Raw genomic sequence first — 24,547 nt, forward strand, 5'->3', positions numbered from 1 at the left:
AAACTGTAACATGCATCATAGACTCACTAAATTTTGTTGAGCGAAACTATTGCAATTCATATTCACCAAGTCACCAAGGAAATTATGTCTTGGCTCTCACTCAAATCACGGTTATGCAAAAAGAACTAATTCATTCATTAATTTTCTGCTTATCCTCGCTAGGTTCGCGGGCGTGCTGAAGCCTATCCCAGCTATCTTCGGATGAGAGGTGGGGTACACCCTGAATTGGTTGCCAGCCAATCGCAGGGCACATAGAAACAAACAACCATTCGGACTCATATTCACACCTACTTGCAATTTAAAGTCTTCAATTAACCTACCATGCATGTTTTTGGGATGTGGGAGGAAACCGAAGTACCCGGAGAAAACCCACGCAGGCACAGGGAGAACATGCAAACTCCACACAGACGAGGCCGGATTTGAACCCGGGTCCTCAGAACTGTGAGGTAGATGTGCTAACCAGTTTCCCACGTGCCGCTAGCAAAAAGAACTATCTATTCCAATTTTTTGCACATCCATCCATCCATCCATTTTCTGAGCCGCTTCTCCTCACTAGGGTCGCGGGCGTGCTGGAGCCTATCCCAGCTGTCATCGGGCATGAGGCGGGGTACACCCTGAACTGGTTGCCAGCCAATCGCAGGGCACATAGGAACAAACGACCATTCGCACTCACAGTCATGCCTACGGGCAATTTAGAGTCTCCAATTCATGCATGTTTTTGGGATGCGGGAGGAAACCGGAGCGCCCGGAGAAAACCCACGCAGGCACGGGGAGAACATGCAAACTCCACACAGGCGGGGCCGGGGATTGAACCCGGGTCCTCAGAACTGTGAGGTAGATGTGCTAACCAGTTGCCCACCGTGCCGCTAGCAAAAAGAACTATCTATTCCAATTTTTTGCACACTAATTTAATATTACATTGCACTACTTCTTTATAAACTTCGGTAGAGGGCAGGTCCTTCCTTCTCTACACCCCTACATTAAAACAGGGTTATAATATATATATGGGGAATAATAAATGAGCATCCAATGATGCATTTACTTGAGCACATGTTGTACCATCATTTGCAGTGCTTAAGAATGTGAAATTGCAGTTTTTGTGAGAAATAGCACGAGCCACAGGAAATGCTGTAAGACCAGTAAGGGTTTGCATATTAGGTAATACTGAAAGTTGTGATAAAAACACATCATTCGCTCAAAAAGGAAGAGAAAATAAGTACTTAGTCCCCCTATGGCTGGGCAATATGGCCTAAAATTCCTATCACCACATAAATTGAATCCTAAGCGGTCACGGTATATATTGCAAGTGTAAAAATTACAATAGAAGTATTTCTGAATGGGTCATACAGTAACTAATCAAAGCTAAATTGATAAAACATTAAAAACAGGCATTCGATGGTGCAAAAACATGCAAATGAACACAAACAAAATTGCTGATATAAATATTTAATATACTATATATACTTTCGACCTTAAAGGCTCTTCCTCTTGGCTGACATATGCGACCGGGACCGTACTGTTTTTTTTCCCCGGTTTTCAGACGTGTTGTGTGAGCCTACTGTGTAATTTTTTTATTATTTTCTCTCTATGCACTTAATTGACCTGCTAATTTGCTTTTCAAAGTTGGTTACTCTCCAACGTAACACGGTCCAGACTTTGGTCAAAAGTGTAGTGTACCACCTATTCTATTATTCTGGCGTTTTACATTTCACATCTAATTTAACGGTTAGCATTACTTCTCCGTCTTCAGTTCTCTCTTCCTGCTCGGTGTGTCACATGCAGCTAATTACTCGTCCTCCTTTAATGATAACGATATTTGTCAGAAGTGCAGCTCATTTGCCGTCATGGAGGCAAAGATTAGTGAACTAGAGGAATAACAAGCGTTATCATGATTGGTCGGTAGTGTCCAAATCTATTTGTCTATACAGTACTTGTAGGCCAAATTTATACCATCTTGTGCGTAAACCGTATGTAACGGCCTCCTACCCAGCACCCTAAGTGGATGGCTCTCTTTCTGGGAAGACTTTATAAGATTTTAGGGAGTGTCTGTGGGATTTTTTGTCATTTGATCCAGAAAAATATTTGTGAGGTCACAGATTTTGGAGAAAGGGCCTGTCTCACAGTCACAGTTCTAGTTCATCCCAAAGCCATTCGCTGGGGCTGAGGTCTAGGTTCTTAAATTCTTCCACACCAAACTCCTCCAAGTACAGTGGGTACGGAAAGTATTCAGACCCCCTTAAATTTTTCACACTTTGTTATATTGCAGCCGTTTTCTAAAATCATTTAAGTTCATTTTTCCCCCTCAATGTACACACAGCACCCCATATTGACAGAAAAAAAACGAATTGTTGAAATCTCTGCAGATTTATTTAAAAAGAAAAACTGAAATATCACACAGCCAAGTATTCAGAACCTTTGCTGTGACACTCATATATTTAACTCAGGGGCTGTTCATTTCTTCTGATCATCCTTGAGATGGTTCGACACCTTCATTGGAGTCCAGCTGTGTTTGATTATACTGATTGGACTTGATTAGGAAAGCCAGACTCCTGTCTATATAAGACCTTACAGCTCACAGTGCGTGTCAAATTTACGGTACCCACTCTATGGCTTGAAAGACCTTCGTTTGTGCAATAGAGCACATTCACACTGGGACAGAAAAGGGCCTACCCCAAACTGTTCCCACAGTGTTTGAAGCAAAGAGTTGCCCAAGAGGTCTTGATGAGATGAAGAACTAAGATTGAGGGTGAACCCGATTGGGTAAAAACACACCTCGTAGTTAATGTCCATGCCAGCATCAAGCAGCACCTCCACCACAGACAGATGCCCATTACGGGAGGCCAGGTGCAGCGGTGTATGCTTCTTAGTGTTGCAACTGAGCAGGTTGGGGTGGGCGCTGAGCAGCAGCTTGACGACTTCTAGCCGGCCATACAGTGCAGCCAGATCCAGTGGAGTCTCAAATTTGTTGTTCCTCATGGTGGGGTCCGTCAGCTCTTCCAGCAGCAACCGCACTACCTGCGAGTGTCCGTACTGGGCGGCACAGTGCAAGGGTGTCTCATTGTCGTTGTTCTGTCAGAGAGCAGACAGATACGTTTAAAAGCAGCAATGCCAAGACACACACACACACACACGCACACATACACACACACACACACACACACCCAGACACACACATCTTGTAAAAATACATTTGGAGAGACAGAACATGGGATAAATTGTTATTGGCACAAGATTAAACAAAAAATGTGAAATCCCCAACCACCAAGAAAATACACAGTGTACAAGGCAGAGAAAGGTGGATGATCGCTAGGGGTACATGTGGACTAATGGGAACAAGTGCGGAAGAAGGGATTGCCACAGGCAAAGAGGCGATGACAGAGAGACAGAGGCACCTAGACAGCTGTGGAATTAAAAGACTCATTGACAACTTGCATTTTTGACTGTTAAACCAAACATTATATTCATATTTTATCTCATGTTGCAGTAATTACGCTGCTTGTGCAAAAATGACCTCATTCATTCCATGAATTTGCAATGATGAAGCAGAGTCGGCAGTAATGAAAATCAATCGGTTGCGATGTAAAAGTGCTGCTTACTGGATGGAATGACTCACAATGCAGCGACAAAATCAGTAGTGATTTGAGGTTACTCACAGCAGTCACGGCCAGCAGGGGGCGGGCTTTGCAGAGCTGAACTAAAGAATTGTATTGAAACAGTGACAACAGAGACAGACTTGAGACATGGCCTGCATTCACATACTGGACTGTGAAATTCAAGTACACAAAACCCACAATGATAATTGGGTGTGGTATCCATCCATCAGAGCAAAGTCAACAGAAACCAGTGCTCCCGATGCACGCTTGTGACCATTTCACTAAATGTAGCCCGGAAAAACTTTGTCTACAGTTGCAGCGTAGAAATAGGTGTGGTAGATACAACCAGAGTGTATGGCTCGTCATTCAATAGATAACTCCCTAACCCTACCTCACTTAACGCATACACGCTCACATGCATGCACATACACGACACTACATTGGTGCGAGGTTATGCGCTGTGCGGCCTCAGGAGACCATTGGACACTCATTTCTTACACCTTTACCCTGAATGGATTACCAGATAGTTCATGGCTCCTGAGGTGAGGACAAATTCTAGCAAAGCAGGTGTACCACTTAGACAGAGAGCAGGGGTGGATCTTAAATAGAAATGACCCCCGTTATCACAAAGGCACTGTTCACTACTATTAACGCAGTGTCCCTGGACGCACCTCGCGCACTCATGCAACTGCCGTGTGCCAGCCTAATTCCATTCTGAAGTGCGAAACAGGAATTGCAGCAGGTGTACAGTCTTTTAATCATGTGCAAACAGATCCCTCTCCTGGTCACCATTAATTTTACAGTTGATTTACTGTATATTACAGTATACCAACATCGCAGCAGACCCTGCAATGTGACTATCGTGCACACATACATCGCGATGACACCTCTCAAACAAAATATCGTGCAGCCCTACTGTTCGCACATGAAAAGAAAAACACAAAAAAGCAAAAGTGGCTTTCATCCACTTTGTTTCTCCTTCCTGTGACAACACAAAGTCACATTCAGAGAAAAGACGGGATCTCGCATAAGAGAAGCGTGCAGACTTTCATCTGTGATGCACCATCAAGCATTTGCCTATTAGTGAGATAAACTCAGGGGATGTAAATGAATTCACCATGCAAACATACACGCTGTGATTACATCAGCATGATTCACTTCCTCAGATATGAAAGTCTGCTGCCTCAGTGGTCATCTCAGTGATTCTTGCACATATTATCCATCCAAAGACAAATGATCCTACTTAAAGCTAGACAGCTGTAAATATTCGTGTACAAAACAAAACCTTTAGTCACAGGTGAAAACAGGAGCAGTGGAACATAAGACACTTGGTTAGCTGATCCTGTGATCCTTAGAACTTTGTTAGGATGCAAGACTCCTTTTGTTAGTACAGTACTTCCACACAGAGCCTCTCCTGGAACTCAAACATCTTCCCCAATTAACAATGACTTGAGGGGCTCTTTGAATGCTGCCTGGTGTTAGGATGGTAGTGGGTATTTTAGCTATTTGTATATTTCATATTCATAATATTCTTAGAAATTGAGTTTGATTAATATTTCAACTCAAAGGCATGTTATCCAAATACAGTATTTTTTTACCAGTTACACTCTCCAAAATGTTATACAGTGGTAACTAAAATAAACACCAAATTTAACATAATAGCTTGTACTGTAGCTGAAAGCATAATGGCTAATGACTGGCATCAAACTGGCATCAAAATGCCAACAAAGGCGCATTTTACTTCAAAAGGAATATAGTTGTATTTACTTAGTTTTATGATAGTGGTTAGGTTTCCTTTATACTAGTATACTCATGACATGCGTTTCCCACAACCTGCAGCCCCAGAGACGATAACGTGGTCTGACGAGCGACCTCTGTCACGTGACGAGATAGCTGGCGGCACAGCAAGGTTACATCACCGTGGCCCCCGGTGGCGGTAGTAGTGGAGGCGGGTGGGGGAGGAGGAGGCGTGGGCTTGCGCAGCTGTTGCTGCCCGTGCACCAAGTGGCTGTGTGTGCCAGCATCTCATCTGTCCATGGCCACAATCAAACAATGCTCTCCCCTGTTTGAAAAGGAGATTAATCCATGACGGGACATTCCATCCTATTTTGTTTTTTAGGCGGAAAAAAAGGGCTCAAGAGAAAGCAGTTTTGAAGAGATCTGATGATAGTGTTGCTCATTTTTTGAGCGTGGACTATAATAACAGCTTTTTTTATTTGGACAATGTTACACATTCCAGAGTAAACACGCCTTGCAGCATTGGGACGAGGTGAATCTCACTAACTTCCTGCTACAAACTATGATTTTCTCTGCACTGGACTCTCGACTCCCTTTTACAGGAAAGATTAGGTTCATTTTCATAGTGCGTGTGTGACTTATTGGGACGCGCCCTGTAAACACTGACATTAACGTATTTCAAATTTTGGGCTGAATTTCATGAAGTCCTCTCTTGAATTACAAATACTGTAGACATGCAAAACGTACCACATCTCTACAAAATTGGGGCGAGGATCATTACAACAAGGTAACCTCTGGTAGAGCGAGAGATTTTGTTTTTCATTTCAAATGTGACAATGCTCAGATTTGCATGCCAGGCCAGAAGAATTCATCTAAACATACATTGAATTAGACAAGTGACCTATATAAAGACATGAAGCCTGCATGAGAAATTCTGTGGCATGAGCGCGAGCAGACCAATGGCTATACTATATATTTTACTATAGAAATAAGAAGACTTGCGTATGTGCACTTCAGTAAGTCTCCTTGAATGCCAATGACAATTAACAATCAAGTCATCAATTATTATTGCTTGAATATAATTTTTGCAGGAATAGGAGTATTTCTATCGCAATATTTGGAGCTCCTGTTTCTATGACAGCATCATATTGAATGGATTAATGGCGCAGGGAGGAGTTGCGCCATAACGGAGCTCTGCGAGGATGTAGCTCAACACTTCGTTTCGTTTTTAATCCGCAAACTAGTTGACACTAAATCTACAGCGCATCTACTGGTTACGGTCAAATGGCACACAAAATTTTGCCTCATTTGTTTTAAGACTGAATTACTTAATTAAGTTATCAACAATTTCATTAATCAATTATAATGTAATGCCCCTCAATGATGACTAAATGATTTGTTAATTGTTTTTGCAATTAAAACAAATGAAAAAATAGAGGGAGGACCACAATTTTGTTGCATGTCAATATTTTGTGTACAGATTATTGTTAAATGTTTTTAGTATCATTTATTCGACTAATGCAAGGAAAAAAAAGGATGCTATAGGACCCGGTTATCATATTACATGTCTTGTTTTGGTGCCACAGTGACTCGAGCACGCAGGGCTAAATAAGCAAACGTTATTGAGGATTATTTTGACTTTTGGATTTATCTTACTATGTATAAGACAATATACAGGAATGATGTGATTTGCTATTTTCCGTCCAGCTCTTCCTGGGGGATCCTGAGGCGATCCCAGGATAGCTTGGAGACATAGTCTCTCCAGCGTGTCCTGGGCCAGCCCCTGGGCCTCCTCCAAATGGGATGTGCTCGGAACACCTCACCAGGGAGGCGTCCAGGAGGCATCCTAACCAGATGCCTGAGCCACCTCATCTGGTTCCTCTCAATGCGGAAAAGCAGCTGAGTTTATTGCCCTATGACTAAGGAAGAACCCGGTCACCCTGTGGAGGAACCTCATTTCAGCTGCTTGTATCCTCTTGGGCACGACCCACAGCTCGTGACCATAGTTGAGGGTTGGAACGTATATCGACCGGTAAATAGAGAGTTTTGCCTTTCGGCTCAGCTCCTTTGTGATACCACGGCAGAGCGATACAGACTCCACATCACTGCAGAACCGATTCGCCTGCTGAGCTTCTCTTTAGTCTTCCCCAACTCTTGAACAAGACCCCAATATAATTTAACTCCTCCACTTGGCGTAGGATCTCATTCCTGACCTGGAGAGGGTAATCCACCCCTTTTGGACTGAGGACCATGACTCACAATGTCCCCAGTCAAGGTCAGCATTGCCCCATCCCCATTATCCACAGTCTTGATGGTGCACTACTTCCCCCTCCTGAAACCCTGGATGGTGGGCCAGCATTTCTTAGAAGCCGTCTGGAAGTCATTCTCCAAATCCTCACTGAAATCCTCCCATGCCCAGATTTTTGCATCACCAAAGCTGCATTTCGCCTGGCCTGCCAGTACCCATCAGCTGCCTCCAGAATCCCACAGGCTCAAACCTCATAGCATCCCTCACAACCGGTGTCCACTTTTGTGCCAGTTCCTGATTCCTGTGGTGGTGTACAATATGTACAGTGCAACTCCAATATTGAAGTGTTCGAGTCGGTCAGGCTAGCTTCCTGCCCCCATCAGTTGAGCCAGCTGAAAAAATCTCAAAGCAACTGCTCTACCAAGGCAAACCAAAAGTAGGAGAACATTGAACAGTCTGGCAGGCCTCCTGGTCCAAGATGACAGACAACTGGGTTCACTGCAGATGGGAAGGTTTTCGAATGCCCGAGGTGGACAACAGAAGACTCTTAGGCTCCCCTTAAAGCTCCAGCCCACATCTGGCTCATTCTCTCTACTTGGTCATTCGCCTCCACTGTATGGACAATGTTACCATGACAACCGCCTGCCTCATGCTCTCCTCAGCAACCTTGTGAGTACCAAGTGGATGGTGGGGCCAATCCACCAATTTCCACACGCCACACAGACTCTCAGTTTGATGTTTATGCAAAGAGATGGCAACACTGAACACTACTCATCCTCCTCCTCATGGAATTGCTCTCTGGGAAGTAGGATCCACCTACTGGGTCACATGATACCATGAGCCAAAGGCAGAGCACCCTCGTTTTTTTATTTATTCATAACAATGAATCAATTATTCAGCCACAAAAGTAGGTAGTACCCTCGTCAAACTACTATGATGTGCTGACTTAGACATCATACATAATCACAACTCACCACAACGCAAACTGCAAACATTTGAAAGGAAGTATTAGGTAAATTGCAATATAAGGCTGCATGTTGCTACAGAGCAGCGCTTCTCAATTGTTTTCTGTTACGACCCCACCAGGAAGAAGAAAACAATTTGCGACCCCCCCACCCGCAACCCCCGCGAGTACACCTCTATATAACATTGTATATCATGGATAATCTAATCTAATCCTTATAAACGAAGAAAGTACAACCCCAATTCCAATGAAGTTGGGACGTTGTGTTAAATAAAAACAGAATACAATGATTTGTAAATCATGTTCAACCTATATTTAATTGAATACACTACAAAAACAAGATATTTAATGTTCAAACTGATAAACTTGATTGTTTTTACCAAATAATCATTAACTTAGAATTTTATGGCTGCAACACAATTCAAAAAATTGGGACAGGTGGCAAAAAAGACTGAGAAAGTTGAGGAATGCTCATCAAACACCTGTTTGGAACATCCCACAGGTGAAGAGGCCAATTGGGAACAGGTGCCATGATTGGGTATAAAAAGGAGCTTCCCTGACTTGCTCAGTCATTCACAAGCAAAGATGGGGCGAGGTTCACCTCTTTGTGAACAAGTGCGTGAGAAAATAGTCGAACAGTTTAAGGACAATGTTCCTCAACGTACAATTGCAAGGAATTTAGGGATTTCATCATCTAGGGTCCATATCATCATCAAAAGGTTCAGAGAATCTGGAGAAATCACTGCATGTAAGCGGCAAGGCCGAAAACCAACATTGAATGCCCGTGACCTTCGATCCCCCAGGCGGCACTGCATCAAAAACCGACATTAATGTGTAATGGATATCACCACATGGGCTCAGGAACACTTCAGAAAAACAATGTCAGTAAATACATTTTGGCGCTACATCCGTAAGTGCAACTTGAAACTCTATTATCCAAAGCAAAAGCCATGTATCAACAACCCCCAGAAAGGACGCCGGCTTCTGTGGGCCCAAGCTCATCTAAGATGGACTGATGCAAAATGGAAAAAATGTTCTGTGGTCCGACAAGTCCACATTTCAAATTGTTTTTGGAAATTGTGGACGTCGTGTCCTCCGGCCCAAAGAGGAAAAGAACCATCTGGACTGTTATGGACGCAAAGTTCAAAAGCCAGCAATTGTGATGCTATGGGGCTGTGTTAGTGCCAATGGCATGGGTAACTTACACATCTGTGAAGGTACCACTAATGCTGAAAGGTACATACAGGTTTTGGAGAAACATATGCTGCCATCCAAGCAACGTTTTTGTCATGGGTGCCCCTGCTTATTTCAGCAAGATCATGCCAAACCACATTCTGCATGTGTTACAACAGCGTGGCTTTGTAGTAAAAGAGTGCGGGTACTAGACTGGCCTGCCTGCAGTCCAGACCTGTCTGCCATTGAAAATGTAGGGCGCATTATGAAGCGTAAAATACGACAACGGAGACCCCGGACTGTTGAACAGCTGAAGCTGTACATCAAGCAAGAATGGGAAAGAATTCCACCTACAAAGCTTCGACAATTAGCTTCATTTCCCAAACGTTTATTGAATGTTGTTAAAAGAAAAGGTGATGTAATACAGTGGTAAACAGCTTTTTTGAAATGTGTTGCAGCCATAACATTCTAAGTTAATGATTGTTTGCTAAAAACAATAAGGTTTATCAGTTTGAATATTAAATATCTTGTCTTTGTAGTGTATTCAATTAAATATAGGTTGAACATGATTAGCAAATCATTGTATTCTGTTTTTATTTATGTTTAACACAACGGCCCAACTTCGTTGGAATTGGGGTTGTACAAAAGAAAGAGATATAGACTGCCAGCTACTGCAGTGGATGTGCAATTACACTTTATTCTAGTACGGCAAATCATGTTCTTCAGGGTCTCACACGCCCTATACCACCCCTACCCCCCGGCGTCGCAACGACCAGGGGGTCGCGCCCCACTATTTGAGAAGCACTGCTATCGAGTAAAGTCAACCTTCCCCATCCGAACACTAAGAGGATTAGTTGAGCATGTTCAAAAATAGTGTGCAGCTTTATGTACAGGGCTTGGTGGGCTTCCAGCTATGCCTGTTCAAAATGCAACTATAGAGGGGCTGAAATATTTGCACTGCTCTAAAGGAAAGGGGGTGTATTGTCAAGTCAACAGTTAAATTCAAACATGGATGCAGGTAAGGGTTGTCCCTCTTTAAATGAAGAGGATATTATTTAACACAGCTAAGGGACACAGTGGATAAGCGCTTTGTTACAATGACATTTTGGGTTAAGTGTGTTCATAAATTGACTATCATAAAATAAGAAGATAGCTGGGATAGGCTGCAGCACACCCGCTACCCTAGTGAGGATAAGTGGTAAAGAAAACTGATGGATGGATGAAAATATGAGTGTGCAATGGTTCCGAATCTGTAAGAGATGGTCTCCCACCCTTGTCTGCTGACATGTACATAACACGAAAGTAATTGCTGTAATAAATTTAGATGAGGGCATTTACAGGGATTTTTACTTCTTTACTACTACTCTTAGAGGTTAATAGCATTGGTGGACCAGCATAACACCTACAATGTTGTGTTAGCAGTAGCGTGTGTGCTAAAACTTTTTAGAATTGAGTGCAATGCACAAAACGTTCTTTAGAGTTTATGTATACGTTCATTGGGATCCTACTATTGATTTTAATTTAATTCAGCTCAATCATTAGTGAGATACCGACTATTCAACAGACATTGGCTACAAAGCCAATATTATACAATTAAACACAGGTATCTAATTAGATTGTATATTGTGTCCTCTCTTGGGAGTGTATTTAGATATTCTAGTGAAAAAAAGATAGGTCAAAAAGCAGTGGCCAATGGCACACCTCATATAAATATGTAAATAACTTCACTTCTATCAACTCGCCAACAAAAAATGTTTTACTGCTGTCAATTAGTAATCAGCACAATGGCTGAAAGTAAATCACTCAGGAAAAATGTTTATCAATACATTGTCAAGTACAGCACAGTACTGTCCATCTCCCTTCCAAAAAGTTACATATACTACTATTAACTGTAAGGCCCCAATGAAAAAGCAGCCAGCTTGTGTCACATGCAAGGACTGTCGTCATAATGCACAAGCAGCTCAACAAAATTTGGCATTGCTAGCATGGGTGAGCAGAGAGCAAGAGAGCCAATGACAGAGCTCGACAAAAGTATCCCTGTTGTTCTGCAGCAGAGTGGCCCTGCAAGCAGCAGCAGCAAACCCATTGCAAGCAGCAAAGCAGAGAAGCACTCAAAGGAAACATTGTAGCAGCGCGGTGTACACACCTTGGCATTAATATAGGGGTCAAAGGGCCCACAGCGTTTGAACTCTTTATGGTCTACAGAGCTCTGGGAAGGAGGAAGACAAGTTAAGCTGATGGTTTTTCTTCAGACAAGAAATGAATACATGAATGATTATCACAACTAAATATGAGAACACAACAAGGTTGTATTAATGACCAAGCCGATGTCATGATTAGTTTAGGAGAAATGGCCCACAATGAGAATTGTTTTATGATCTGTGTCCCCCCCACTCCAAGAACATTTGATGAGATCTACATTATAAAGCTTTAAGTGGGTCATTTCTGCATGTACAAAACAGGCTTGTCAAGAGTGAGTGGCTTTAACAAATATTGTTATCAATATTAGAGCATACAAGCACTTCTCACAAAAAACAGGGTGTAAAAGCACTTCCAAGTAGGACAGTATTAGCAACGTTGTCAAAGTGTGAGTCATGATGCTGGGACAACACACACAAGTCACATTCTTAGAACCATCCATTTAATGCATCACACATGCAATGCTGAGGTAACAATTGACATAATAGCCGCTAAAACAACTAAATTTGCTGAAAAGCTTGTAGAAGGGTATATGGCCCTGTGTAGGCCTGTCATCATAACATTTTTTAAGACAATATATTTTCCCCAAAACATCACGATGATAATTTTTTTTTCAAACCCTCTGAAATCATGAAAAATAAGGCCCGCCATTATTAGTTTTTACTATTTATTTTTTTTTTTTTGCTTTTAAATCAGTATTGTTATTATTATTATTGTTGTTACTATTATAATTTCCTTTCTTCTTTCTCTATTAATTTGTTTTTCTTTACTCTGTGATATGGATCCCCTGGGTCTAAAATAAAGAATAAAGAGCCGCAAGACTAGCCTGGTTTATAGGGAGCATTCTTTTTCGATCATAATTGGTTTAAACACCGAATGAATATGAATGCTCCATATAAACACATCAATCGGAATAAACAGGCCGAACTCGAATGGAATTTCACTCGGATTCACAGGGGTGGAAAATTCCTTTTGCCAAACCGATCAGAAGTAAATTTTTGCCATGTACAGTATACCGTCTTTCGGAATAACGCCGGGAAAAGCTCAGTCTGCGCATGCTTCGTCTCGATGTAAAGGCAGTTAGGGTGACGTCATCATTTATGCACACGTAAATATGGTGGCTCCTGACGGAGCTCGTATTAGACGGAGAGCTTTCTTTTAACTACTTTTAAGTTGTTGTTAAACTAGCTTTTTTTTTTCTTAACTAAACATAAAAACAATCCCACCTACTGAGCTGAATAGACGACGGACCTCCATCTTGAGATATATGAAGTGACGTTCATGACGGAGTACGCCTGTCACACGGCTGTTCCGATTAAATGTAGTGCAAATTATCTACACACCCGATCGGAATAGATTACGTCACATGTAAACAGTTGACCAGAGATCTTCAATGGGAATGATTTCAATCGTAATGACAAGATATGTCTCCATGTAAACCCGGCTACTGTGTGGTTGGTCCGCTGAAAACAAGCCCTTCACCTGTCAATCAAATATACGTTAATGTTCGCTGGAGTCAACTACTGGCTGAATAACGTGTGCCACTGAGGTTATGCTTAATAAGCAGTTAACGTTCCCGCGTTTTAATTAATTGGGGACTAACACACACACAACTCGGAGCGAAGCACTAAGGTTTTAAACGACACTGCCGTGGTGGAGAGAGCTGTTTAGCTCCTTAACTAGCGAGCGAGCTAGTAAACAAACAGTTAACTTTCCCTTAATTGTCTGTGTTTTGTGAATCTACGTGCTGCACATATTGAACGGTATTGGACGAAGCCAACACCGGCATTAGTGTACCAGTCCGCCGGCGTTCCATGCACCCACGAGCGGCTAATGACACCGCTGTCCAAGTCTGTCGGCTCACCACAATAATGACAATTTAAATTTATCGAGTCCGGAAAAACTATCGTGTCCTTTTTATTTATCGAATGATAATTCGATATAGTAATTATCATGACAGGCCTACCCAGGTGTACCAAACAAGTGGCCCGTGGGCCAAAGCCGGTCCACTAAAGGGCTCATTCCAGCCCACAGGATGAATCTGAAAGTAAAAAAAATACTGTCGTGACACTACAGTTATGCGTTGTGTTAAGAGTTCTATGTTTTCTGATTGTCTGTAAGGCTGGTAATGTACTGTATATAGGCTGACTCCTAACTTGTGACTGGATGAGTAAGTCAAGTGGGTGGATGGTTATTTTGGTGTGGGTATGGCCAACAGTGACCAATCATGAGCGCATAAAGACATTTTGGATCGACCACTTCCTTGTCATCCTTTTAATGTCTGATCAGATGCCATAATACATAAAAGATGATGTGGTTGCACGTTGTGGTTTTAGCAGCCGCTGTGACTGAAACCTGGCCAGTTCATGCCGCAGCACCAGTTCTGCTTCCAGTTCTATGAAAAAGAATCCTTGCTGTGCTAATTATATGTTAATCAAGCAGCTTCACAACAAGTTTGGTTTGGTGGACTCCTACTCATGCAATGTGGTGAAATATATAATTTTTTTAATGTATATTAAATATAACATTTATACATTTAAAGGGGTGGTGATCACTTTATTTCTTATACAGTATATCTTAAATTGTTCTCACTTAATTTTGTATCACTCACGAGTCAATTCACAAAAGGAAAGAGACGAGTCACAAAAAGAAAAAAAAAAGAAACAAATATTTGTTATTTATATTAATTATGCTAGGATTTCACTGGTCCGGCCCACTTGACATTAAATTAGGCTGTATGGTCCCCGAACAAAATGAGTCTGACACCCCTGCTCTAGCTAAGAACATGGCTGCTGTTGAAATATTACATTCTACTGAGAATAGCTGACCTCTTCCAATAAAAACACCAACCCAACAGACACCAGTACAATGCAAAACCTGGGCCCAACCTGTTCGTTGAGTTTGGGGTGGGAGGGTCCTTGGTGGATGAGCAACCTGACAATGTTTACGTCTCCCTTCCATGCTGCCAGGTGCAAAGGGTAGCAGCCCTTGTTGTCAGCTATGTTGGTCAAGGCCTCGTTTCGTAGGAGCAATTCCACCACTTCACTGCCAGTTAAAGAAGGGATGGGGCAGATTAGATTTTAAAGCGCAATAATTAACACACACAACCTTTGCAAACAAGTAATCAATAGCTTTATATTCCCATCGGGACAGTTTGCGGTGAGGGGAGGCCTCGTGTAATGTGGAGGTAAAATAGACGTGGCATTAACCACTACCTGTGTCCATTTAAGGCAGCGTGATGGAGTGGGCTGTATCCGGTGCTGTCCACACAATTCACATTAGGACCTCTCCAGATGCTGGTCAAAAGACAGAATAAAAATAAGTACACAAGAAAAATACTAATCAGTTTGTCATTTTATGAAGTCACAATTTTTCAGGTAATTTCAGTGATAAATGAAAAGCCAGGGTTTCTTAAATATTGATGTTGAATTAAATCCCCAAAACACTTTTCTTTTCTTTTTTTTGTCCAGTTCGGCTGTTAGGTCAAGCAGAATGTAAAATCTCTACCCCTTTTATGGTAAAACAGTTTTACTGGTCACAGTGGAGTTTTAAGCTTCCGCTGTGGTATTATAATTGAGGTTTATTGAGAATCAGACTTGATCAGTCGAACAGAACAGAAGTTTCTAGAAGGGAGAAAGAAACAAAGACAAAAGACAAAGCACTAATTGTAACCAGGATGAGAGGAGAAAATCATTACATTATCTACAACAATGAAACGTTAAATACGAGTGTTGCATGGGGCTGTAGTGCTAGACCCTGTGAGGGAAGGACAGGACAAGATAGAACAGGACAAGGACAGGAGAAGAAGCATGCAGGACCAGGGTCGTGAACCCGGCTGTACAACTGAAGTGTGGTGGCATTAATTATGTAAATTATAAAAGTGTACAGGGCGAGAGTATAAGTGAGGGGATACATAAGCGATTTGCATATTCATGAGTTATTTGTTGCAGTAAGTGCGTGACCCCACACCCAGTGAAAGAGTCCTAGGGGTGTGTGCCTGCGGATACATGGAAGTGAATTGATACCGTTTTACCATCCCCGACGAGCAATCATTGGCCCTACCCCGTGTATCAGTGTATCTGGAGAGGTCAGTGAGCTGAGGGGGTGGGGGCAGGGCTGCCAGGCACTACTGCCTAACAGCCAAACCCCACCCCACCCACGAACCACCACCCCTAAGAGCTAGGTGTATGTGGTGCATTAAAACATGGGGAGTGTGTGTGATGCACTTAAAATCCAGGGGGGCAGGCAGGGCGGAGGGGCAGGGCGCACGGACCGGGAAACAGCACAGACGTACTGAAACCCAATCCGACACCCACACCCTCCCGATCCCATACCAGTCCCCCAGGAACCCTTTGATATGTGTATGTGCCCAGATGTGATTAGTGAGAAATATATACAGTGAATGGTGTGAGTGTGTGCAAAGTGAGCGATTAAGAGGCATGGCTCCCGCAGGTCGGGCCGATTAGGCCGGACAACCACCGACGAAGAGGGCCATCCCACCCAGACCCGCAGCAACAACACCGGCCCCCCCGACCTCCACACCCCCACCAGCACCTACTACCCGCCCTTGAGCGTGGGAGGTGGACCCCTCCCCCCAAACCCGGCAGGGAAAAGAACCCCACAGCAGGCCCCACAGCCCGTCGGGGAACCGCCCGGCTCCCCCACAGGAAGATGAAGAGGCGACCACAGCGGGACGCAAGGAACGGAGAGAAGAGGAGCAAACAGGCCCGAGGAGCGACAGTGGGGCCCCACCGCCCCCACCAGTAGCCAGAGCGGGGGACCCAGCCGGGACCGCCCCAGCACCCACGGAACATGGGCGAGTCACCATCACACCATCATTACTCCCCAGGAGGTCACCCCAGTGGTTCCTTCGACCCCCGAGATCAGGAAGGAGTGAAAAATAGTCCCGCCCCAGCAGACTCCAGAACAGCAAACACATGGGACAAGAGAAGATCCCCACAGCATGCATGTGTGTTTTCACCATGCAAACCGATCTAAAATGTGTGAAAATAAAATAAAATAATAAAATAAATAGAATAATAATAACACAACAACAACATCGACAACAAATAATATAAAATTCCATTGTTTACTTTCACGCTTATGATAATAGTCTTGCTATTATCAAATGTCAGATGGCACCCTACTCGGGCAAAGGAATCAAGAGTCTAGATTTAGCATGTTGAGGAAAGGTGACCAGCTATCTATGCATATGTGTAATTGATTTTTTCGTTCTGCTGATATTTTTTTCTAACGCAATATAGTCTATGATGAGATTTAGCCACTGACTGAGTTTAATAGCTTGTTTGTTTTTCCAGTTTAATAGAATTGTTTTCTTAGCGGTAGCTAACGCGACAAGTAATGATTGTGAATATTTATTAGGGAGGTCAATTATGCTTAAATCGGCAACTATTTAAGTATATAGTATAAGTATACAGTATAAGACTGTCTTGAAACGAGCGACACGGTTGACTGGTTACCACATCCGCCTCACAGTTCTGAGGACCGGGGTTCAAATCCGGCCTTGCCTCTATAGAGTTTGCATGTTCTCCCCGTGCCTGCGTGGGTTTTTTCAGGGTATTCCGGTTTCCTCCTACATCCCCAAAACATTCGTGGTAGGTTGATTGAAGACTCTAAATTGCCCGTAGGTGTGAATGTGAGTGTGAATGGTTGTTCAACAGAAAATCTGTTCTTTTTGATAAGATAACAAACTGATGTTTTGCCTTTTGAAGTTGGTTTCTAAGCGCATCTATTGGATTAAGTGCATATTCTTCTGTGAGGTGTTTAATTTCTTCCTCAATTCCATTTTCCAATTTTTGTTCTTGTTTTTTTCTTATACGAAGAATATGATATGATTCGACCTCTCAAAACAGCTTTCCCGGTTTCCCACAACAGAGATGGGGATATGGTTGGGGAGTCGTTGAATTTCAGAAACTCATCCCATTCGTCCTCACGAAAGAATCAAAATCTGGGTCTGTCATCTTTCCAGCACTTACTATTTTCAGCCCATCTTTGTCAAACTTTGAGTGAATATTGCTTTATGTTAATTAAAGAAACTTAGTAGTTTTGATCGAATGCTTTCTAAGACGCTCAAGTCATTTTCGTAAATGCACCCCTCACTGCTAATCAGTGATGCTTTATGATGCTTTTATGGGGATGACACAATATTTTAACAGTTAAATACATGTATTGAATATTGGATCTTTTGGTGGCTCAATCCACAACCAGCCATCGAAGCTTAATCCTAAAAGCCCATGTTGGCTGGATGGAGTAGCTTCCCTCTCTAACAAGGTCTTTAAAAGGACCACTATGGAGCACAGACAAGCTAGGGCTTCCAACCAGGAAGGAACAATCACGAGGTTGTTGCAGCTCAAATTAGCTCGTCACATCTAGTTTACATTAACTTTGTTATTCCCAGCTATGTCCCAAGCACATAAGGCCTTTGTTAGGCAGCGTGAGCAGTGAGCACCCACAAAAAGCAGTGAGTGATAAATTACCAAAGGAGTAAAAGTTTGGACAACTCGAATGCAGATTTCTTCCACCACGGGAGCTGCACTCAGCTTTCAACTCATGCTGATTTGATTCTTTTAACTTGCAAAGAGTACTGCTCTCTTTGCAAAAGGGAGATGATACACTGAGTGAATAGAAACCAAGAGAAAGAGACATTTAAGAAACCAAAGGATATCTGGTGTGATGAAGGCCCAGAGTGAGCATGCTAAGCACTCTGAAAGACCTTAACATAGCTAAATAAATCATGCGACTAGGAAATCCCAGCACTAGTGAACCAAATATCTGAGACTCATCATTGGTTGCTATAGAGGCAAAGAAACAGGAAATCGAAGCATATTTTATTACTTATGATACATGATAGAAAATTGCCAAAACATTGATTTAAAATTATGACTTTGATGTGAGCCGATTGTGACAACAGTTTAGAGCTAACTGTAAACCTTCAGAAAGAACACCGACATGGCACATGGTGTGGATGACAGACATTACTGAGTCTGTCCATGAACATAACTTTGCTTTACACACTTAGCTTCTTTTCTGTGCGCAGTAATAGCAGTCTTAATCACCCCACCCCAAAATATAGCCCCCATAATACTTCTTCGCAGTGTGCAATTATACAGTCAGAACACTCTCATTTGATGGATCTGCCTGCTTTCAGAACAATGCGCTTCACACTGCGCATTCATAAGGATGCAACCCTCTCCAAGTCACAGACTGTCTATTCCCTCCAGCATGTCTTTTGAGTCTCAATTACCAAATGTGGCAGCCATAAGGATGCACTAAAAAGCAGAGTGCACAAGAATGAATTACTTGCGTGTGAGGAAAAGCTGAGCATTGATAAGCGTCTGTTAAGTAAGAAGGGAAGCTATGATCATGCCAGATATAAAAACCAACATGCTTTCTTCCTGTTCCTGTAGGAATCAGCAATGACATTTGAAGTCCTCTAGTACGCCAAAGCCAAATTTTTATGGCCACTGATCACGACAAGCACAAGTGGAGACAGAAACCGACTTTTGGTTTCTGTCCTAGATAAAAAGAATTATGTAACAGCTTACAGCAGAAAAAAGCCCATAAACAAATTAACATAAACATGAACAGAGCAGCAACTAGGACAGGAGAAGTTAACGAAATCAGGCAGAGTGCAGAAAGCATTACCAGAGAAGTACAAGAAGTCATGCCTGGGTATTAGGCACCCAATTAGTACGACTTTGACTTGATTGCACTGATTGTCGCACTAGTGACCATTGCTATTTTCTTTCCAGACATTGCAGTGTAATTGTGAGGCTCTTGTGCAAGTTTTGGGTGGCGGTTTAAGCTGTATTTAATCTATTATTTGGGAAATGTCAACAGTATTTGCAGATACATGTCAAAAAATTATTCAGGGATGTGATACGTGTCCATTTTAATATTTACATGGACTTGCAAATTGCATCTTTTTAGCGCTGCAATTTTAAAATATACCCATTTTTGGTTGAGCCAAGTTACAAAACATTATTTCAATGACGAGAAAGGGTGGCATATAGTAAGCTTGCAGAGACATATGACTCTGTACAAAAAGTACATGTATGACAATAAAGAGCGATGTTTCTATGCATGATTGATTTTTTAAGTCAAACCAAACACTATTTATTGTTATATACATTAATTCTATAAATGCAGAGTAAAACCAAACTTTTCATTTGTGATATCCTTTTATAATATAGCTTTCAAGCCACAGTTTTTCGATTTGTGTAGTTTTAGGGTATAAGTGTATGCAAGCTTTTACACATTGGCCCACTCAGTGTCAGTGACTATGACAAGAGTCTTTGCTAAGAGTTCTCATGCCACTCAGACACACAAACATTGTGTTATGGAAGCCACATTAACAGAGGGGCTCCAGAATCACAATTATAAATCACCTTTTTTAATTTGTTGCAGTATTCACATTTAGAACAGCCAGTAGTAAAGGTCACAACACCTCATCCTCAGCCTTTTAGCGAGGTGGCACTCGAGGCCATGAACCAGCGTGGTGCAGGACAATCCACTGTCATCCTCTTACTACGGCTCACAACCAACCTAGCAGAGGGACAGGGCTTAAACCCATAGCTGGGTGGTGGGCAAAACAGAACACACAATTTGGATTGGGGGCACATTCATGGGAAGCGAATAAGGAATTCCTGTTTGAAAGGGCAACGCTAATCCTTAATTTCCCTGAGGGAATATCAGGGGAATGAAATTTGAGTTTGAAAGAGATTCTGGGGGGCTTCAATTCTGTGCTATACAAGGCTTGGTCTTACAGAGACAGCAGATAATATTTCCCTCCTGTCCTATCCATTAGCCAACTGATTAAAGTTGAATGCTGGCATGTTGCATTTATGTACAGTTGGATTCATCATAAATCCCCTGTTCTTCTGAAGTCCTCAGTTAATTGTGTTTCAATGTTAGTCAGACTATAGGCCAAATTTGTATTGATAATCTAGACCATATTGACTCTGAATCAGAAAAAGAGGATTACAATTTAACATCCATCAAACCATCCATCCATTTTCTTCAGATTATCCGAGGTCGGGTCATGGGAGCAGCACCTAAAGGAGGGAGGTCCAGCCAAAAGTTGAAAAGTTCTAATTTGTAGGCGGTACTGTTCCACTCCAGTCCTATTGGTGGTAGTATTGCCTACTCCATGTTTTTAACTTCGGAGCAAAAAAAGTCAGATCCAATTAACAATGACTATTCAAATATACCTAGATCTGCATCTTAATCCACACTTTTCCTGAAATGTAGTATTTATTTCCTTTGCCGATGCCCCATGCCAAAAGGTTTGGTGAAAATCTGTTACAGTATGTGGTTTAATAAAACTCTTCCACAAACACAGGTCACTCATCGTAGTGCAGACCTCAGCCAAGAAGACCAAACACTAATGTCAGGTAGATTCCTCTTTCCCAGTTTTGTAGCCAGTGTAAGACTGTATTTTAAGGAAGTACTAAACACCTGATTACGAGTCAATGTCAGTCTTAAATACTAGTTCATAATGGTATCTTCCAGTCCCATAGGTGGCATAGTGTGAATTACAAAGAGCATGACAATCACAAATAATGCTCACTGCTTTCAGTGTGTGTATTCGTACTACTGATAACCAGGATATTTTTTGGTCACTATACTGGTCACTATACTGTAATTACAATATCATTTCTACTATGCCTAGGCTGCTTACTGCCTTGACGTTTTTAAAAAGTCATGGTTTAAAAACCTATTAAACTTTTTTCTTTTTTTTTTTAGTTGTCAAAGAAAGATCAGGCAGCGTCAGCGAAGTATTATTTTGAATCCCACTGGAGTTCTAAGCAGGACACACCCTGTTGCAATATGATTGGCTGCTGCAGCAGGGAATCGTAGCTGGCCGCGTCTTGCCTCGAACGATAGTGGGATTCATAACACGACAAGCAAGTAAGTGAGCTTGATGATCAATGGCTGAAGGAGGTGAACCCATCAAATGTTTCTCCCCAAGACGAAGTTGGCTGTGTGGGAATTTTTTGGCTACCCAAAAAAAAGCACAGATGGCCGTGGCTCAGAGGAGGAACGATATCCTATTTGCAAAAGGTGCTTCAGAGCATTAACCATCACTTTGACAAAGTGAAGGTAAAGTTAATGTATTAGTATAACACTGTCTTGAAATGAGTGGTACGGTGATTGACTGGTTACCACATCCGCCTCACAGTTCTGAGGACCGGGGTTCAAATCCGGCCTCGCCTCTGTGGAGTTTGCATGTCCTCCCTGTGCCTGCGTGGGTTTTTTCCGGGTATTCCCGTTTCCTCCTACATCCCCAAAACATTTGTGGTAGGTTGATTGAAGACTCTAAATTGCCCGTAGGTGTGAATGTGAGTGCAAATGGTTGTTTGTTCATATGTGCCCTGCCATTTGCTGGCAACCGGTTCAGGGTGTAATCCGCCTCTTGCCCAAAGATAGCTGGGATAGGCTCCAGCATGCCCGCAACCCGAGTGAGGATAAGCACTACAGAAAATGAATGAATGAATGTCTTGAAATGAACATTTGCAACCAGCTACGAGAGCTAGCATCTACAATTGGTGAAATAAATATGATAGACTTGCTACTAAGACACGTAACATGGCTAACTAGCATGGCTAACATCAGCTTGTTTCTGCTCTGATTTTACTTCACAGTGAGAGAAGAGCAGAAAAGTACTGTAACACTAGCTACTGGTTTTCTGAAAACCAAGTACTTACTGTTGAAACTACATTTTGATTTTATTTTCCATCGATCCATCCATTTTCTGAGCCGCTTCTCCTCACTAGGGTCGCGGGCATGCTGGAGCCTATCCCAGTTATCCTCGGGCAGGAGGCGGGGTACTCCCTGAACTGGATGCCAGCCAATCGCAGGGCACATACAAACAAACAACCATTCGCACTCACATTCACACCTACGGGCAAATTAGAGTTGTGATTTTATTTTGAAAATGGTATTTTCTTTTTACATTTAATAAAGGTACCTCCGAGGCATGTTCAATGGAAAAAAAAGATGTCATTTAGCCAAATATTTGGAAATTATACTTTTTAGAGCTGTAATTGGAGGGGGCGGCGGACCTAGATAGCCTGGAGCCAACCTGAGTATCAAGGCCTGAGGCACTTAGCACAGCCCACCATTGACCAACCCATCATTGTGTAAGTATGGGCTGCTGTATGTGTGTGTGCTGCGACAGTTAATGCGCCCGAGATGAAAAACTTTCAATTCTAACAGTGCTGCTGTGACGACAGACTGCACAATCCAATAGGAGAGGTGGTGGCGAAGCAATTACAGAGTGACAACACTAAGAGATTTTGGTGAACTTGTACAGTAAATTGAACGTGGAAAATTGATACAAATTTATTGATATGAAGTAGTAAGGCGGAACAGTGTACGACTGGTTACCACATCCGCCACACAGTTATGAGGACCCAGGTTCAAATCCGGCCTCGCCTGTGTGGTGTTTGGATGTTCTCCCCGTGCCTGCGTGGGTTTTCTCCGGGTACTCCGATTTCTTCCCACATCCCCAAAACATGCATGGTAGGTTAATTGAAGACTCTAAATTTCCGGTAGATGTGAATGCTAGTGTGAATAATTGTTTGTTTATATGTGCCCTGCAGTTGGCTGGCAACCAGTTCCCCGCTTCTCGCTCGCAGTTAGCTGGAATAGGCTCCAGCATACCTGGGACCCTAGTGAGGATAAGCGGAGTGGAAAATGGATGGATGGATGAATTAGTAATACGGTGTCTGTCTCAGGGTCCGGTGCTCTTGGACACAAGATAAATAACGTGTCAGTGGTCTGTGACGTGGTAACAGGGAAGGTTATTATGGTAAACGAAAACAAACAAAATTACTAAAACTGAAAAAACATTTTTGTAAATGAAATTGAAAGAAAGAAATGTTTTAAATGTTAACTAAAACGACATTTTACGTTTGCAAAACTAAACTATAACTATAGCAAAAATGTGCTTTGTTTTCATCTTTAATTTCATACATGAGCTTTCTGCGTTGATTTTAAATGTATCTATTTCAGATAAATACATACAGTGAGTACAAAAAGTTTTCAGACCCCCTTAAATTTTTCACTCTTTGTTATATTGCAGCAGTTTGTTAAATAATTTAAGTTCATTTTTTTCCTCATTAATGGACACACAGGACCCCATATTGACAGAAAAAAAACGTAATTGTTGAAATTTGATTTATTTATTAAGAAAGAAAAACTGAAATATCACACAGCCATAAGTATTCAGAGCCTTTGCTGTGGCACTCATATATTTAACTCGGGTGCTGTCCATTTCTTCTGATCATCCTTGAGATGGTTCTACGCCTTCATTGGAGTCCAGGTGTGTTTGATTATACTGATTGGACTTGACTACACACCTGTCTACATAAGACCTGACAGCTCACAGTGCATGTCAGAGCACATGAGACTCATGAGGTCAAAGGAACTGCCTGAAGATCTCAGAGACAGAATTGTGGCAAGGCACAGATCTCGCCAAGGTTACAAAAAAAAATTCTGCTGCACTTAAGGTTCCTAAGAGCACATTGGCCTCCATAATCCTGAAATGGAAGACGTTTGGGACGACCAGAAGCCTTACTAGAGCTGGCCGTCCGGCCAAATTGAGCAATT

The 24,547-nt window shown here is 42.3% G+C and overlaps 1 protein-coding gene across 9 annotated transcripts in view; it reads right to left on the reverse strand.

Annotated features, from left to right (window-relative positions):
* The window catches only part of LOC133488194 (ankyrin repeat and SAM domain-containing protein 1A-like), a 100,742-nt gene that overhangs the window by 62,232 nt on the left and 13,963 nt on the right, over window positions 1–24,547 (reverse strand). For 7 of the 9 annotated variants that reach the window (XM_061795806.1, XM_061795813.1, XM_061795799.1 and 4 more), the window contains exons 2-5: window positions 15,130–15,210; window positions 14,803–14,959; window positions 11,862–11,924; window positions 2,773–3,069 (exon numbers count right to left, since the gene is read on the reverse strand). In XM_061795806.1, the coding sequence (XP_061651790.1) occupies window positions 2,773–3,069; window positions 11,862–11,924; window positions 14,803–14,959; window positions 15,130–15,210 (598 nt within the window). The remainder of the gene's footprint in view (window positions 1–2,772; window positions 3,070–11,861; window positions 11,925–14,802; window positions 14,960–15,129; window positions 15,211–24,547) is intronic. The other 2 variants (XM_061795839.1, XM_061795852.1) reach the window with 2 other exon arrangements.

The sequence above is a fragment of the Phyllopteryx taeniolatus genome, chromosome 1 (assembly GCF_024500385.1).
Source record: "Phyllopteryx taeniolatus isolate TA_2022b chromosome 1, UOR_Ptae_1.2, whole genome shotgun sequence".
Taxonomy (NCBI): Eukaryota; Metazoa; Chordata; class Actinopteri; order Syngnathiformes; family Syngnathidae; genus Phyllopteryx; species Phyllopteryx taeniolatus.